Raw genomic sequence first — 17852 nt, 5'->3', positions numbered from 1 at the left:
TACAGAACTAACCCTGATGTGGTGTGAGAAATCTTCCCCCAGTGATGTATGCAGGAAACTCGACAGACCTATAGGGGCAGCAGGAAGCCTGTGGAGTGCATGGCTGTGTACCAGGGAGGGCTTGGAGAGATGATAATGTTTAAGCTGGGCCTCAAAGGAGGCATAGAATTGTTCCAGATAAGACAGGCAGGGAAGGGCATTTTAGCTAGAAAAATGGGATTTGCTCAGCGCATGCTATATTCACAGAACTGTGAGTAATCTGTGTTGGAATGGCTAGAACAGCAATTAAGGGGCCTGGGATGAGGGCAGGGTAGAGGCCTCACTGTTCGGGGTTAGAAAGGTAGAAAGGGTCTAGTTATATACAAAAAAAGGGGAGATTTAAGGCAAAATAAATTTTAAACAAACTAAAGATAAGAAGTTTCCCTTTATGATTGTCAGTGTGGTAGGAATTAAATGTCACTCACTGTCTCTCTTTTTACATGCCTAAACTCTGAGATACCTAAACATTGTTTGGCATCTGGCTTTTCATCTCTTAACATTAGACATAAGCATTTCTCTAGGTTATTATGAACTCTTGCTGAACATCACCTTTTAGAGGCTGCACAACATTCCAATATTCTACCACACAGACGCACAGAAATCCAGTCCCCATTGCTGAACATTCGGGTTGCTCTCCATTTTCCATGATTATAAACAGTGCCTTTTCCGAATTTTTTTATTTTTTATTTTTATTTTTTGCTCTTGTTGCCCAGGCTGGAGTGCAATGGTGCGATCTCGGCTCACTGCAACCTCCACCTCCCAGGTTCAAGCGATTCTCCTGCCTTGGCCTCCTGAGTAGCTGAGATTACAGTCATGTGCCACCACGCCTAGCTAATTTTGTATTTTTAGTAGAGATAGGGTTTCTCCATGTTGGTCAGGCTGGTCTCGAACTCCCAACCTCAGGTGATCCACCCGCCTCAGCCTCCCAAAGTGCCAGGACTACAGGCGTGAGCCACCGCGCCCGACCTTCTGAATTTTTTATCATAACTTTGGCATAGATTCTAAGGAGTGGGATTAGAATAAAAAGGTGTTAGCTTAGATTTATGACTTATGATGCACATGCCCAAGATCACTTTTCAAAAGGGCTGTGGGAGAGGAGTTCTAGAATTGTGACAGATACCCAGATTCTAGAAAAACCAGCCTTTGAGTAGGAAGGAGACACCCAAGTCACTCAAGGGGCTCTTGGCCAGGGGAGGATCATCTGGGAGGGGCTGAGCTCTGTCCATCACCTATGCTCTGTGAGCGTGTGCACGCTGAAGCTGGGATAGAAGACACAGTGGCCCTGTGAGCCCTGCAGGGCTAGCTCAGCTCGCAGCACTGGGTGAGATCAATGGGCCCGCTCAGGGCCAACAGGAGCTGCTGTGCACACTGGTTTCCTCTTAGCTTCTAAGAAAGTTCCTTCTGAAAACTGAAATCAGGCAGGGTGTGGTGGCTCACGCCTGTAATCCCAGCACTTTGGGAGGCCGAGGTGGGCGGATCACCTGAGGTCAGGAGTTTGACAGCAGCCTGGCCAACATAGTGAAACCCCGTCTCTACTAAAAATACAAAAAAATTAGCTGGGCATTGTGGCAGGCACCTGTTATCCCAGCTGCTTGAGAGGCTGAGGCAGGAGAATCACTTGAACCTGGGAGATGGAGGTTGCGGTGAGCCGAGATCGCATCACTGCACTCCAGCCTGGGCAACAAGAGCAAAACTCTGTCTCAAAAATAAATAAATAAATAAATAAATAAACCAAAAACTGAACTCTTGGCTTCAGTGAGCTAGGGTATTATCAATAAATAGGACCAAGACAGAGCCAGACAATGAGAGCATCTGAGCCCTCTCTTTAAAGTGTGGAGGCTGGAACACTGAGACCCTGGAAGCCAGACCCAGAATTTCTCCTCGGCCTGGTTTCCCTACCCTCACCTCTCCCTTTCCTCTGCAGCCTACATCTTTGAGGGTACTGAGAAAAAAGACCACCCAACTGGATTATTAAACAACCCTGGAGTTTGTCCTGAGTGCAGGTGGGGACCAAGGTGAGTGCTGAGCACGGCTCAGCAGCTGCCTCCTGAGCAGGGTCAGGGCTCCTTACCTGCCAGGGCTGGGATGGTGACCCGGTTCCACTCCCAAGGCTGGTCGTACTCATCGGCGGGCCTGTCGTCATCCTGGGGCAGCTTGCTCTCCCGCAGTCGGGGGCTGACTGTGCTCTCCGAGTCTGAGTCAACACTTTGGCCTTCAGGTTCGTAAGGGGTGTCATATAACTGGATACCTTTATGCTGGGACCGGACACTTTCCTGCCTCTGAAATTCTGCAGGCAAAAAGGAAGGAAGCAGAGATGAAATGGATACTGCACTTCCTCACCTGCATTCCCACCCAGAAACACCACAAACTCAGAGCTGCCAGCGGGGAGGTGAGAACGACAGAGAGACAGACCCTTGTCTGGGTTTTACCCACCCCACCAACCCCCAGTGCCGCGTCTCTGCTCTTCCTGGGCCAGGCTTGCTCACAAGGCTCACATGCTCGCAGGCCTAATGACAGCCCTGCCTCCATCCACTCATGAATCTCAGGCTTAAGAGGCAGAGCCCAGATGTGAACATGATGCTCCAGGTGTGTCCTGATGCCCACCCAGAACACGCAGAGCTTCTGAACCCTTGCTTCATAGACAGGCTGGGGTCTTTCCCTCTAGGGCAGTTCCTTGCCCTCTTTGGACTTTCAGTCCTCATCTGTACAAAGAAAAGACTGGGCCATGCAGTTCCCAGTTCCCACCAGCTCACACATTCATTTAAAAGAACCAACAAGAGCCTCCCCAAGGAGACCATAGGCCACTTTTCTCCCCTGCAAAGCCTGAGTGACCCCTTCCCTTTATTTCTACCTCCCCCAGACCATCTTTTAAATAGACTGAATTTATTTAGGGATTTGAGAGAGTGTCCAGCTTCACTTCTGAATAAAGAAAGCAAGCTCTTGATCTTCTAGAGAAGATGCTAAGGCCTGGCACTGGTGTGGGCTGAGGGATGACTGCCTGTCTAGATGAGGTCCCAGACAGGAGGTGTTCATTTTGGCTGCTGCTCAGTCCTGGGAGGCCAGTAGTGGCTGGAAGGATGGATGCTAGGATGTTAAAATCAGGCACTTCCCAGTCAAACAGGGAAATTTGACCTGCTGTTTGATCATGGATACTATGTGCATGGCCCAAGCGGGGAATGTGGGGAAGGTTTACCATGGAGGTTGGTTTCAGGAACCTCACTGTTCCCAGCAGACACAACATGTGCCTAAATTACCATCATCCTTGGCGGCAAAGGGGGCTCAGTGTAAGGCCTGGGAGTGGCAGGGCAGGAGGGAAGGGAGATGGCATTTGAACTGTCAGCTCTGACAAGTGGAAGCAGGAGAGGGGTGGCTTCCTGGTGGTAGGACCAGGGCAAGCCAATGCGATGAGGCTGGAAAGAACGTGCTTGCTGCCTACTTTATTTTTTATTGTGGTAAAATACATATAATAACATTGAGCACTTTTTTATTTTATTTTATTTTTTGAGATGGAGTCTTACTCTGTTACCCAGGCTGGAGTGCAGTGCTACAATCTCGGCTCACTGCAAACTCTGGCTCCCGGGTTTACACGATTCTTGTGTCTCAGCCTCCCAAATAGCTAGGAGCACAAATGTGCACCACCACACCTGGCTAATTTTTGTATTTTTAGTGGAGACGGGGTTTTGCCATGTTGGCTAGGCTGGCCTCGAACTCCTGACCTCATGTGATCTCCCTGCCTCTGCCTCCCAAAGTGCTGGGATTACAGGTGTGAGCCACCGCACCCAGCCAACATTGACCATTTTAGCCATGATTAACGTGCAGTTCAGTGGCATTAGGTACATTCACACTATTGGTAACCTTTGGCACCATCCATCTCTAGAACTGTTTCATCTTCCCAAACTGAAACCCTGTACCCATTAAACACTAACTCTCCCCATTATCCCTCCCCAGCCCCCACAATTACCCTTCTACTTTCTGTCTCTATGAATCTGATCGGTCTAGGCATATCCTGAACAATGTGGAATCATTCAGTTTCATAATGTTTTCAGGGTTCTTCCATGTTGTAGCCTGTGTATGACTTTCCTTTTTCAGGCTAATATTCCATCATTATGTATATTCACCGTCCATGTTGGCTGGAGTACCAGGTCCAAGGAGGTGAGGGAGCAGAGGTGAGGCTTGATGCAAAAGGGGTGAGGACTGTAAGTGAGCTATTTCAATGCTCTCTTGAGGTCTTCCCGAAATCAGAATTCTGATGGCATAAAGATATGGCAGAAGCCACAGGAGTTATGCTCCTTGAAGAGCGGCTGATAAAACACACACAAATGACATCAGCCCTTCCGAGAAAGAGAGCTGCTTTCAGGCTGGGCTTTATGATCCAGGCCGGCTCATGTGGACACATGCCACGAAGAAACAGAAGCCAAGGATACTGTGCCTGTGATCGTTAGTGTTTACATGAATTAACTTTATGCTAGTATTTCCCAAGCTTTATTTAGTCATGTGACTTCATGACTTGGGCCATTTCTGCCTACCAGTTGGGTGGTAGTAACCTGGGTGGTTACTTACCATTTTTATTTATCTCGCCTCACTTTTTAGATAAAATAAACTCATTTAAAAAAGAGATTTTGGATCACCATCCCATAAGCCATTATTCTTTGCCAAAAATAGATACAAAGCAGAATGAATAAAAACCAGCAAGGTAGGTGCTGATGCCTGCTGGGAAGCTGAGCGTGGGGCTTGCTTTCTCTGCTGAGAGGTGAGATTTGCAAGTGTTGGAGAGCCACCGGGAAATGCAATCAGCAAACAGACACTTTCTCTGGCAAATATGAATAATCTTCTCTCCCTGGAAAGAGAAAGAATAAGAAGGGAAAAACCTTCTCGCTATGTAGTTCTCAGGGCACCTAATATCACATCTATGAGAAGGTGTCCCACACTTTGGCAAACACAGCTTTTATTGGGTCCCATGAGTAAACTCGGATCATTTATTAGTTTTGAGGATGATGCTTCCTTTTTTTACAGAGGGAGGAACAGGAAAAGAGAAGGGAAAAGAGTGGTAGAACTTTGTCACTTTACGGTGAAGACCAACTTTTAAGTACGGTGGACAACTTCGTAAATCACTAAATCTACCAAACTAATCTGCTACTTATTGCCTTGTAGGGTCCTCATCACCTGTATTCGTCTTCCTCCGTTCTGAGGAGTGAAGTCTAGCCTCCTGTCTGCAGAATTCTGGGGGCTGAGGATACGGCAGCTGAGAAGGCAATGACCTGGGAAAACCACCTTCCTCTTCACCCTCCTTCACAAAAGCAGGACCAGCAACCACTCCCATGTACACAGTTGATGAAGTACTTTTCATGCAATTCACCATTTAATCTAAAGGAACCACAAACAATTCACAGATGTACTTCCCGTCGGGCCCCTGATAATCAGGAGTGCTTTTGCTCACTCTCACGCCAAAGAGATACTCAGTGAATGTGGTGGGATAAATGAAACAGAACTGACAGCCAGAAACCACTATTTACCCCCAAATTCCAGATACTTTATGAAAGTCCCTGACAGTAGTGATAAAGGATCTGGGACAATATGCCAAATGCATACAGTTTAGTGTTAAACAATATGCATTAGAGATAGATATTCTCCATAAACACCAGCCTTAAAGGGAAACATGTGCAGTGAACAGATTAGCTATTAAATCAGAGGACTTGTGCATACACCTCTCATGCAGGATTTATTGTTCCAGAAGCATCTGCACCTTACCAAAGCTGGACTAGTAATGGCATGCAGTTAGGGCAGGGGATGTTATAACGGTAATCATTAAAACAAGCCTCCCCCACTACATTACATGGCGAATTCAAATTTTCATTAAGGCCCCAACAATAGGGAAGAGTTAAGTAAATTATGGCATGTTAACTGGGTGGAATATTAAGCAGCCATTAAAATGATCGATCTGAAGATTATGTAGCGACATGGGAAACCATGCAAGAAATTATGCTAAGCTAAAAAGTAAAATGCAAGATTGTTTATGTGTGGAGGGCAAAGTATAACGCAGGCTTTTTAAACAAGTCTCCGTCAATATGAGCAGGGCCCCACAGGGAATTCTGCTCCTTGCCTGGGCATTGGTAAATACTGACATCACAGATTTGGCCTATATCTACACTGTGATGACAGCAACGTTGTAAGTACAGACATCCACAACACCAAGAGCTGAAAAACCCAATACAGGAAGGTAAACAGCTACTGTGTAGAGGAGAAGGGATTATCGCGTAATTATTTTTGAAAGTTGTTTTAAATAATGAATAAAGACACTAGAGCAGAAAAAATGTAATTAAGATGAGCACATGAAAGAGAGTAAATATGATTTTAAGCAGGCTGGGCTTCCAGGAGCTGCGTGTATTTAGGAAGCAGCTGCCTTTCCCTGAGAAAATGCCCATTTGGGAGCATCTTCTCTCCTGGGAGAGGCTCACCAACAGCTCCAGGACATCAAAGGCCCTTGTGCCAGGCCAGCTTGCCAGATGTTCCTGCCTCCTGCCTAACTACCAGGCCCGTCTTCCTTATTAGCTGGGCCAATCCATGAGGGTCCAGAGACCGATCTCACAAGGGAGTCTGTGACCATATGTTTTAAGTCACAAGTTATCTGAACATCAGCATCTACACATTCATGCAAAATGACCTTTAATATTAGGTGGCAGTCTGTAATTTCATGCCTCTTAGGCAGAAAGCAGAAACATTAACAGGATGGGGGTTTCTGTTGACCTCTGGAGCAGAAAGGTTTGTAAACAGAACTACATACATAGAAAGAAAAGAAGACTAAAGCACTTTCTTTAGAATCAGAGAATGTTAGAACTGAAAGGGACCCTAAGAATTTGCCTGGGCCCATTCACCAGGAGAGCTAGGCAGGTGTGCTCCCCACAGACTGCGGCCATGGTGGGGTCTGCCCATGGGAATGTGGAGAAGGTAAGGGCTGGGGAAGAGAGCAGGCAGTAATCCTGAGAGGATGTGATGGGGGTTTAAAAGATTGCCCAGTCCACAAGCAACAAGCTATACTCTGCTCCAGTATTCACCAACTTAGTGCCTCCCTGAAAAAAAAAACAAACAAAAAAACAAAACAAAAAAAACCAAACAGGCCCCCCCACCAAAGTTGGGTGCAGTGGTTCATGCCTGTAACCCCAGCACTTTGGGAGGCCAAGGTGGGCAGATCACTTGAGGTCAAGAGTCCGAGACCAGTCTGGCCAACATGGTGAAACCCCATCTCTACTAATAATACAAAAATTAGCCAGGCATGGTGGCAGGTACCTGTAAAATTTTTTGGTTTTCCAATGCATACAAAAGTTATATTTATATTATACTGTAGTTTATTAAATGTGCAATACCACTGCCTTAAAAAAATGTAGTACCTTAATTTTAAAAATATTTTATTGCCAAAAACTGCTTACAATCATCTAAGCCTTCAGTGAGTCATCTTTTTGCTGGTGGAGGGTCTTGCTTTGATGTTGCCGGCTGCCGACTGATCAGGGTGGTAGTTCCTGAAGGCTGAGGTGGCTGTGGAAATTTTTTTATGCCCCTCCCCCCAGCTGTGGGAATTTCTTAAAATGAGACAATAAAATTTGCCACATAGATTGACTCTTCCTTTCACGAAAGATTTCTCTTAGCGAAAGGCTGTTTTATAACATTTTACCCACGGCAGAACTTCTTTCAAAATTGGAGTCAATCTTTTCAAACTCTGCTGCTGCTTCATCAACTAAGTTTATGTACTATTCTAAATCCTATGTTGTCATTTTAACAATGTTCCCAGCATCTTCATCAGGAATAGATTCTATCTCAAGAAAACTGTCTTTGCTCATCCATAAGAAGCAACTCTTTATTTGTTCAAGTTTGATCATAAGATTCCTGCAATTCAGTTACATCTTCAGACTCCACTTCTAATGCTAGTTCTCTTGTTATTTTCATCATAGTTGCAGTTACTTCCTCCACTGAAGTCTTGAAGGCCTCAAAGTCATCTGTGAGGATTGGACTCTTCTTCCAAACTCCTGTTGATGTGGCTATTTTGACCCCTTTCATGAATCACAAATGTACTTAATGGCTTCTAGAACAGTAAATCTTCCCCAGAAGGTTTTCAGTTTACTTTGCCCAGGTCCATCAGAGGAATCACTATCTCTGGCAGCTATAGCCTTATGAGATATATTTCTTAAATAATAAGACTTCAAAGTTGAGATTACTCCTTGATCCATGGGCCGCGGAATGGATGTTGTGTTAGCAGGCATGAAAACAACATTCATCTCCTCGTACATCCCCAGCAGAGCTCTTGGGTGACCAAGAACAGTGTCAATCAGCAGTAGTATCTTTAAAGGAATCTTTTTTTCCTGAAAAGTTGGTCTCAAAAGTGGGCTTAAAATATTCAGTAAACCATGCTGTAAACAGAGGAACTGCCATCCAGGCTTTGTTGTTCCATTCACAGGGCACGAGCAGGGTAGATTTAGCATAATTCTTAAGGGCTCCAGGATTTTTCAGAATGGCAAATGAGCACTGGCTTCAACCTACAATCAACAGCTGCATTAGTCCCTAACAAGAGAGGCAGCCTGTCCTTTGAAGCTTTGAAGCCAGGCATTGACTTCCCTATGGCTCTGAAAGTCCTAGATGGCATCTTCTTCCAATAGAAGGCTGCTTTGTCTACACTGAAAATCTGTTGTTTTGCATAGCCACCTTCATCGATGACCTCAGCTAGATCTTCTGGATAACTTGCTGCAGCTTCTACATCAGCACTTGCTGCTTCATCACGCACTTCCATGTTATGGAGATGGCTTCTTTCCTTAAACCTCAGAAATCAACCTCTGTTAGCTTTTCTGAAGCTTCCTCCACTCTCTCAGCCTTCACAGAATTGAAGAGTTAGGGCCTTGCTCCAGATTAGGCTTTGATTTAAGGGAATTTGTGGCTGGTTTGAGCTTCTATCTAGACCAAACTCTCTCCCTAATAGCAACAAGGCTGTTTTGCTTTCTTTTCAATTGTGTATTCACAGGAGTGACACTTTTAATTTTCTTCAACAACTTTTCCTTTACATCCACAACCTGGCTAACTATTCGGTGCAAGAAGCCTACCTTTCGGCAGATCTCGGTTTTTGACATGACTTCCGCACTAGGCCTATTTCCAAGATTTTGGTTTAAAGTGAGAGATGTGTGACTCTCCCTTTCCTTTGAACATGTAGAGGCCATTGTTGAATTATTAATAGGCCTGATTTCAACATTGTTGTGTTTTACAGAATAGAGAGGCCCAAGGAGAGGGGAAGAGATGAAGGAATGGTCAGTCAGTGGAGCAGTCAGAACACACATAACATTTATTAAGTTCGCCATCTTCTGTGGGTGCAGTTTGTGGTGCCCCAAAACAATTACAACAGTAACATCAAAGATCACTGATCACAGGTCACCGTAACAGCTATAATAGTAAAAAGGTTTGAAATATGAGAATTACCAAAATGTGACACAGAGACACAAAATGAGCACACACTGTTGGAAAAATGATGCTGATAGACTTACTTGAAGGAAGGTTGCCACAAACCTTCATTTTGTAAAAAAAAAAAAAAATGCAATACCTGCAAACCACAATGAAGCAATGCATAATAAAATGAAGTATGCCTAAACATTTTATTATGGAGAGTCTCAAAATCTGTATTTTGAAAGAAGATGGGCCAGATGTGGTGGCTCACGCCTGTACTCCTAGCGCTTTGGGAGGCCAAGGGGGGTGGATCACCTGAGGACAGGAGTTCGAGACCAGCCTGGCCAACATGGTAAAACCCCGTCTCTACTAAAAATACAAAAATTAGAGGGGTGTGGTGGTGGGCACCTATAATCCCAGCTACTGGGAAGGCTGAGGCAGGAGAATTGCCTGTACCCAGGGGGCAGAGGTTGCAGTGAGCTGAGATTGCGCCACTTTACTCCAGCCGGGGCAAAAGAGCAAAAACTCCGTCTCAAAAAAAATGGATAAGTAGGCCGGGTGCAGTGGCTCACACCTGTAATCCCACCACTTTGGGAGGCTGAGGCGGGCGGATCATGAGTTCAGGAGATTGAAACTATCCTAGCTAACATGGTGAAACCCCGTCTCTATTAAAAATGGAAGAAAAAAAAAAATTAGCCAGGTGTGGTGGCACACGCCTGTAGTCCTAGCTACTCGGGAGGCTGAGGCAGAAGAATCACTTGAACCTGGTAGGCGGAGGTTGTGGTGAGCCAAGATCATGCTATTGCACTCCAGCCTGCGCAACAAGAGCAAAACTCTGTTTCAAAGAAAAAAAAAAAAAAAAGAATAAGCATCTAATGAAATGATACATAACATGTCTTATGGTAAACATCAGAAGAAACCTGTTCTTTACTTCTTTACCTTCTCTTCAGGAATAGAAAAAAAAGGCTTGGGTTTGCTCGCTGGAAAACTGAGGCCAAAGAAATCAGCAGGCCTCTCTGGTGCCCCCCCCCTCCATCTTTTCCAGCTGTGCTGGCATCCACCTGTCCTCCCAACCAACCAACTATCTACTGAATGCCCAGTATGAGAGGAGACAGAGAGGAATGAGATGCAGTCCTGGCCTTCATGAAGCTCTTGGTAGGAGAAGGCAGAGCTCCCAACAGGGACAGGCAGAGCTCCCAACAGGGACAGACACAGCTCAGCCTCCTTAATGGGAGCAGACTTGATACCACAATCTGATAACTAAGAGACAGGTTTCCATTGGGGGAACCTGGGAGGGCCTTAAAAGAATTTAGATAGGAGGTCATAGCACAGCGATGTGGCGGTGAAAATGGGTACCAGAGGAAGAACCAAGGCAGAGGCCCAGGGAGTCAAAAGCTTAAGGTGTACATGAGGTTGCTCGAGAGGGCTGGGGACTGACAGGTACCTGGTGGGAGATGATGCTGGAGGCAGATGGAAGTGGGTTTCTGGATGGCCTTAAAAGTACTGCACGGCAGCACCCCCAGGAGTGGTAAAGGAGTGATGCCCAGGAACCTCTGGGCAGGGAGGAGCTGGGCAGGACACAGGCTGGCACAGACGTGCAGGAGCCTTGCTGGAAATGATAGACGCTGGCCTGCAGGCCCTTCACCTCTAATTTTCCCAGCTGGGCTTGTCTGGGAATCCATACCACTCCCTAATCATGGGGTAGCAAGCTAGGTAGAGTTGTATGGCTCTCCATTCCCAGGCCCTGCCACTACCTCTCGACCCAGGAAACCTCTATTCTGCCAGTGGTAGGCATGCCATCTGATCTCTCTCACATGGCTTTGCAGCCACCGGGGATCCGTGCCCGAGACGCCAGGGTTGCAGGTAGATTAGGCTCAGGGCCCCAGCGGTGTCAGGAAGGGCTGCATTACTGGAATGATGCACTTGCCACTTAGCAGGGCTGCCCCTCGCCAACCACCTGGAGGGAGGCAAAGCCCTGGGTCCAGGTGAACCGACAGGCATAGCAGCACTGTGTGCTGGGTGAAAACACCGATCCCACTAGACTGCTTAGTCTGAATCCTGGCTCCAACAGGTGACCTGGGGCAAGTTACCTCAGTTTCTTCATCTCTAGAGGGGAGAAAACGGCACCCACTGCAGGAAGGATGTTACGAGGATTAAATGAATCCATATACGTCAAGTGTTTCGAACAGTGCCTGGTGCACAGAAGGCGTTTTGTGAATATTGCCATTTCAACGACCACTCCTGGGGGCTTCCTTGGAGCCCCATCTCCAAGACTCTTCCTCCTCCAAGGCTGTCTTTGCCCACAGAGCCACAGAAGGCCTGCTGACTGAAGCCTCACAGGCCAAAAATGCACTGGGAACGGGAGGGTCCCAATACCAACCTTTGAGCCTGTTGCCATTTCTGGGTCCACAACTCCCGAGGCCAGTGCCACTTTGATAATCTGACACCCCCACATAGGAGCCATACTCTAGGTCAGCTCTTGTACGTAACGTGAAACACACAGGGAAGGTCTCATGTATGTCTAGTCACCCCATTTTATAGATGGGGAAACTGAGGTCAGGGGAAGGGAAGAAAGTCACAGGGACTAGGCCCCAGGCTCCTTAACTCCTGGACCAGGGCTCTCCTGGCCTTTTCCAGACACTTTCTGACTTTTTTTTTTTTTTAATCAGTCTGTCTTGTTTTTGGTCTTCTGGCGGCCAGGGCGTCTATTGCAGTCAGGTCCCTGAGGTGTTAAAAGCACACCTGGCACCATGGAGTGAGTGATGAGCTCTGCGGGAGTGCCAGGCGGTTCTTCCTAATTAGACACGCGGCAAAACCAGCCAAGTTCCAGGTGCCACATCAAAAGGGAGGTGACTTTACCCCCATCTAAACCATTCAAACGTCTGCTGGAGAAGAATCCTCCCCCTAACCAGGGTGCTTCAATGTCTGAATTCAGGGGTCCCTCAGAGGCTGAGGGTGAGTGGCATGGAAGAGCAGGGCTGCAGGACGGCAAGGGCAAGGCAGGGCAGGGCAGCTCAGAGACGGAGCTGGAGCCACCCCAACCGTCACACGGCAGGAGGCCCCACCTCCTCCTCATCTATCTAGTCTAGTTTCCGGAGCTGTCTAGGAGCCAGGAGACTGACTAATTGGAGTTCTTCTGTCATCTCTTTTCCAGGCATGCACAGAAACACCCAACCAACAGAGGGTGGGCTCTGCGGAAGCAGGGCTGTGGGACAACAATGGTCACCTTAGAAGCAGAGCAGGGCCTATGGCTGCCTGGCTGAACCTGTACTGCCTGATCTTTTATGCTCAGCCTGAGGGCAAGGGAAAGGCCCAAGTCTGGAGTCAGGGTGCCTGGGTTTGCTCCCTTCCCTTGGTTGTCTGTACAAGGACAGGGTCTTCTCGTGAGCCCCTCTGGCCTGAAGTACTAGAAGAGAGACAAAGCCTGCAAACCTGATGACGACCAATTGCTTTCATTGTGAGTAAAAAGGCCACGTGGACCTTGCCGTGCAGCTCTGCAATGATCCACAGTGTCCATCAGCCCTACCATCACTCTGCATCTTCCAGTGACTGCCTTTGCGTGCGGAGGCCTCTAAGCCGCTGCAGGCCTGTGTTCTGGCGCCATCCCCCGTGGAGATTCACTGAGGCGAGCTTGCTGCTCTGGGGGCCAAAAGCAGGGGGCGAGTGGGCCTCCCTTTAAAGGAGCCACGTCTACTTAGGAGACTGCTTTCTAAATCCTCGCCGACTGCAACATCCAACTTCATAGGCAAGTGGGGTGCCTGTTTTTCTTCCTCGAATACCCACTGAACCCCTACTATGTGCCACATTAGACCTGAGGCCAGATGCTGAGCACTAGATGCATTAGATGAGGCTCCTGCCTCCTAGGGAACTCATGGCTTAGCAGGAGAATCAGGACACCACCGTCTGTAAGCACTGAGTTGGACAGCAGTGATGAGTGAGCGCCTGCCTGCGCCAGGCACTGTCCTGTGTCCTGGGCACTGGGAGTAAATTACTCCTCATCCTCAAAACAGAGAGGCAAGAGTTATACTGCATTTTATAATTCAGAAACTGAGGTTCAGACAGGAGCAGAGGCTAAGCCAGGACAAGCCTAGTTCTGCCTGGCTCCCAGCGTCCTAGAGTGGTGCATGTACCAGCAGCTTGGTGGAGGCAGAAAGGAAATCTAGCCCTAGGATTCAGTAAAACTTCAGGGAGGAGGTGGCATTTCACAGAATCTCAAGTCCTGATGCAAGGAGACACCTTGAGGGCCAGGGATGCCAACAGACCCTGCCTGGTGTCACAAACAGCGAGGAGTGGGCCCAGGTGTAGAAGGCTCTCCAGGAGAGGACGATGAGGCCATCAGTCCAAAGGGCAACTGGGGCAGGACAAGCATAAACCAAGTTTGGGAGAGAGGAAAGCTGGGGGATGTTGAGGTGAAAATCAGGGTTCTTGCTGCCTTAAGCCTAATGCTCATGAGGTAGAAGGAAACAGGGAATGGCCCCCACAGAAGGTGGGGCCAGCTATGGAGGATCTGGGATGCCAGGACTAGGGGTGCAGCCACTAAAGGCAAGAAACTTGGAAAGGTGGACCAGGAGCCTTCATTGGGTTTGTGCTTCACATACACAAAATCCTTTAAGAAGCTGGCAGGACACATGGGGATGTGGTAACTAGACACTGATAATCTGAAGGTTGGGCCTTCCAAACAACTAGGGCTCCACCCTTTCAAGAAGTGGGCAGAAGATGCCCAGGGCTCCAAAAAGCAAAACACACTCCTGTGAACAGCCCCCAGATGTGGAAATGCTGGCATATCCACTGGGATGAGGAGCAGGGGCTGGGCTAGCATGGGTGGCATCAGCATCCTCAGGCCAACCATGACAGGGCGGGCATCCCCGGGGCCCCTGTGCTGCAGAGAGCCAGGGCCCAGCAGGGACTTCACAGGGCTGCGGCACACACAGGCAGATGTGCGTCCCAGCTTGTTCCTTCTGAGTATCGACAGACCACAGCTGCACGAAGGGCCAGCGCCCCACACACGTGATCTTCCAGTCTGCTGGGCACGGTGAGGTCTCTGCCTCCAGAGAGGCCTGGGGCCATACTCTAATGAGGTAAAGCCATAGGGGACAGGCTTTCACGCCAGACCAGTCACGGCTATACCCCTTACCCTGTGGGGGCTTCCCTGCTCACCAAGCGGCTTCACCTGCAGCTCTCACAGAACCTCACAGAGCGAACCTCAGAGGGGCTGTGGTGCAGCCAGGCCCCTCCCCGCCTGACTGCTGCCAAGTCCACAGCTCAGACAAGCTCAGTGGTTGGGCCAACATCTCAAAAACTCAATTGTCAATAGTGCAGTAATCACCATTCTAGGAACACTGCGTGCTGGAGTCTGCTAAGTGCATGCCATCCAGCTTCTCGTTTAATTCTCAAGACAACCCCATGAGGTGGTACCCCACAGACACTGCCATTTTATGGACAGCCACAGGGCAAGCGAGGAAGGGATGGAGGCAGTCTGGCTCCCAAGTCCATGTCCTTAACTGCAGCTATCTACAGTGCCTTTCCAGCCCAAGTCAGTGTTCCCTCCACTCCACTAGGGACAAAAGAACACGGACACATTCAGGTCAGCAAGGAAGGCAGGCACTGAAGAGCCCAGTCCCAGCTCCAGCTCTGTCTGGATCCCACAAGGTTGAGTGACACCAGGCAAGTCGCTTCCTCCTTCTGGCTGTCAGTTGGTCATCAGTCAGGGTCACTGGAGTAATCTCAGGCTCCCTGCCCTCTAGCCCTGAGGTTTATCTGACCACATACAAGTCCCTACAGGATTCATCATGGTTGGGGGGCCTGGGAGAAAAGCCTGGGGTGGTATCACGAGGAAGAGAGTGGCCCACCAAGGAGGTATTCAGCACATTCTAGATGCGTCAGAGGGGCGGCCAACACAGGCTGCTGGTGCCGGCCTGGCTGGTGCTTAGTGATTACAAACTGGTAGTGGGGGCAGGGTGCCAGCTGCCTAGAGTAGAGCCAGGGTCCTCTGCTGGGGAGGACCTTCCCCTCTACCTATATACCCTGGGGGCCCTGGTCACCTGGGCTGAGGTACCCCTCACCACATGCCAGCCTTCCCAACCAAAGTAGCCCCACCTGTATACCTGGGGCGTCACAGGGTCACTGCCTCAAGCTGAGGGGTGCTGTTGACAATGTGCCCAGTGCCCAGCACAGCTGCCCCTGCGGAAGCAACTTGCTGTGATCTTGGCACATGCTCTGCCCACCCTTCTTCACTTTGGAACTGCTTCAAGAGAGGCACTAATCCCCCCAGGGACTGAGAGACAACCTTTGCCTTCTGGATAACAATGACGAGGCTGCCAGCCTGGGACCAGCCTGGCTCCCCGCTCACCAGCTGTGTGACCTTGGCCAGCTGCCTGATCCATCAGGGCTAATATTCCTCGCAGGTGAGGTGAGAGGGGTTGAACCAGATGATCTCAGAGGCCTTTCTGACTCCAGAGTTTCTCAGTCTGCTTCTACAAAGAGTGGATATTCACACTGGCTTCTTCTTGTTCTTGTAACTTGCTAATGCTGTGGCTCCATCAAGTTAAGGTGGAAGGCGACCTGTCAAGAGCACCCATCCTACTAGCATGTTGGACGCTGACCTGGCATCCTGACCACCTTCCAGCAAATGCCTCCAAAATCCGACCACCACATGCAACAAGAACTCTGCCCACCGACAAGCTTCTCTTCCATACACAAAGCTGTGCTTTCCTGCCTGGGATGGTTCTTTTTATGCGTCAACATGGTTGGCCTATGGGGTGCCCAGATAGTTCGTCAAATATTATTCTGAGTGTTTCTGGATGATATCAACATTTAAATTAGTACACTGAATAGTGCAGATTGCACACCCCTCGTTGTTGGTGGGCCTCATCCAATCAGTTGAAGGCCTGCATAGAACAAAAAGGTGGACCTTCTCCTGAGTCAGAGAGAACTCTACTGCCTGACTGCCTTTGAGCTGGGGCATTAGCCTTTTTCCTGCCTTCAGACTTGAACTACATCATTGACTCTCCTGGTTCCCAGGCCTTTAGTCTTGGACTGGTACTAAACCACTGGCTCTCCTGGGTCTCCAGCTTACTAACTTACCAACAAATTTTGGGACTTGGCAGTTTTCATAATCACATGATCCTTTTTTTTTTATAAATCTCTCTGCACATGCACATACACACACACACACTCACTCTCACACACATATTTTATTGGCTCTGTTTCTCTGGAGAACCCTAATACATGCCTCTATGGACAGCCCTTTCCCCACATGTCCAGAACGTGGTCCTTAGACTAGCTGCTTGTCTGTTTCTCTTCTTAGGAAACAAAGGTCCTGCAAAGACTGGATCAATTCAAAGTCAAGTCTATGAGGAATTATCTTTATCACAATACAGAGGGATCCGTCTGCCCCTTCTCCTGACCCCAAAGAACGAGGCATGCAGCCAAATAGCAGTTCCCTAAGAGGACCTGCAATTCTTCCTTCAGGAGACTTGACAGTAGCAAAGCCACCATGAGCCCAAGGATCTTGGTGGAACTTCCTACCTGGCCCAGGAGCGATCACCTGCCAGGGGTCAACCAAAATTTAACAAAAAGGACTAACAGCAAGACTCCCTCCTTCCATATAGCACTTCAAGGTCCACAAAACCCTTTGCATTATTTGGTTCTTGTAACCACCTGATTGCAGACAGAGCCGGCAACTCCATTTAAGTGGGGAAACGGGAAACTCAAAATTGAAGGGCCTTGCCAAAGTCACAGAGTGAGCGGTCGGCACAGTTACTATGTCTCCACTTCCTACACTAATGGCCTTTCCAACTCTAACGTCACTTCTTGTATTTCTTGGTGTTACAGCACATAAAACCCTATTAAAGTGTTGTTGTTGTTGCTGTTTTCGCTTTTGTTTTAAAGCGGAGTGGGGAAGGAAAAGGTGTGTGTGTGGGATGCCATGCACAAGAGCCAGGAACCTGAAAGTTGCCACTATTCAAAATTCCTCTCAGGCGGCTCTTTCCTGTCAATAGCTATTATGGATGACACCATCCACACAACCATCCCAAGAATTATGTGGAAGGAAACATCTGGATAATGAACATTTTTGTGCTGGAAGAAACGAGAATAGCCCCTGCTCAGGGCCCTGAAAAGCCGTCCTTAAGAGGTTCCAGACTGTGTGAAAGATGTCATCAACTTCCAGAACACGAGACTGGAGGCACCTTGATTGAGTAGAGATGGCCTCATCTCCCCTGGTGGTCTGTTCCAATGGAGTCCCCTCTAGGTGCCCTGCTGACATGCTGCTGCTCCAGCTTCAAGTCTCAGCCTCTGTTCAGTTTAGAGCACCAGGTACTCTAAACTGTCAAGGGTGTTGGAGGTGGTACAGGGGCTCAGAGATGAATCCAATACTCCCACTGTCATCTCTTCTC

General features: G+C 48.4%; 1 protein-coding gene across 9 annotated transcripts in view; it reads right to left on the bottom strand.

The window, feature by feature from the left end:
- SHB (SH2 domain containing adaptor protein B) overlaps nt 1-17852 on the bottom strand; it is a 214599-nt gene that overhangs the window by 117751 nt on the left and 78996 nt on the right. For all 9 annotated transcript variants that reach the window (XM_063594385.1, XM_063594378.1, XM_063594380.1 and 6 more), the window contains exon 3: nt 2111-2326. In XM_063594385.1, coding sequence (XP_063450455.1) covers nt 2111-2326 — 216 coding nt within the window. The remainder of the gene's footprint in view (nt 1-2110; nt 2327-17852) is intronic.

The sequence above is a fragment of the Pan paniscus genome, chromosome 11 (assembly GCF_029289425.2).
Source record: "Pan paniscus chromosome 11, NHGRI_mPanPan1-v2.0_pri, whole genome shotgun sequence".
Classification (NCBI taxonomy): domain Eukaryota; kingdom Metazoa; phylum Chordata; class Mammalia; order Primates; family Hominidae; genus Pan; species Pan paniscus.
The sequence above is the reverse complement of the archived record's forward strand: the minus strand, read 5'-3'. Positions and strand labels throughout refer to the sequence as shown.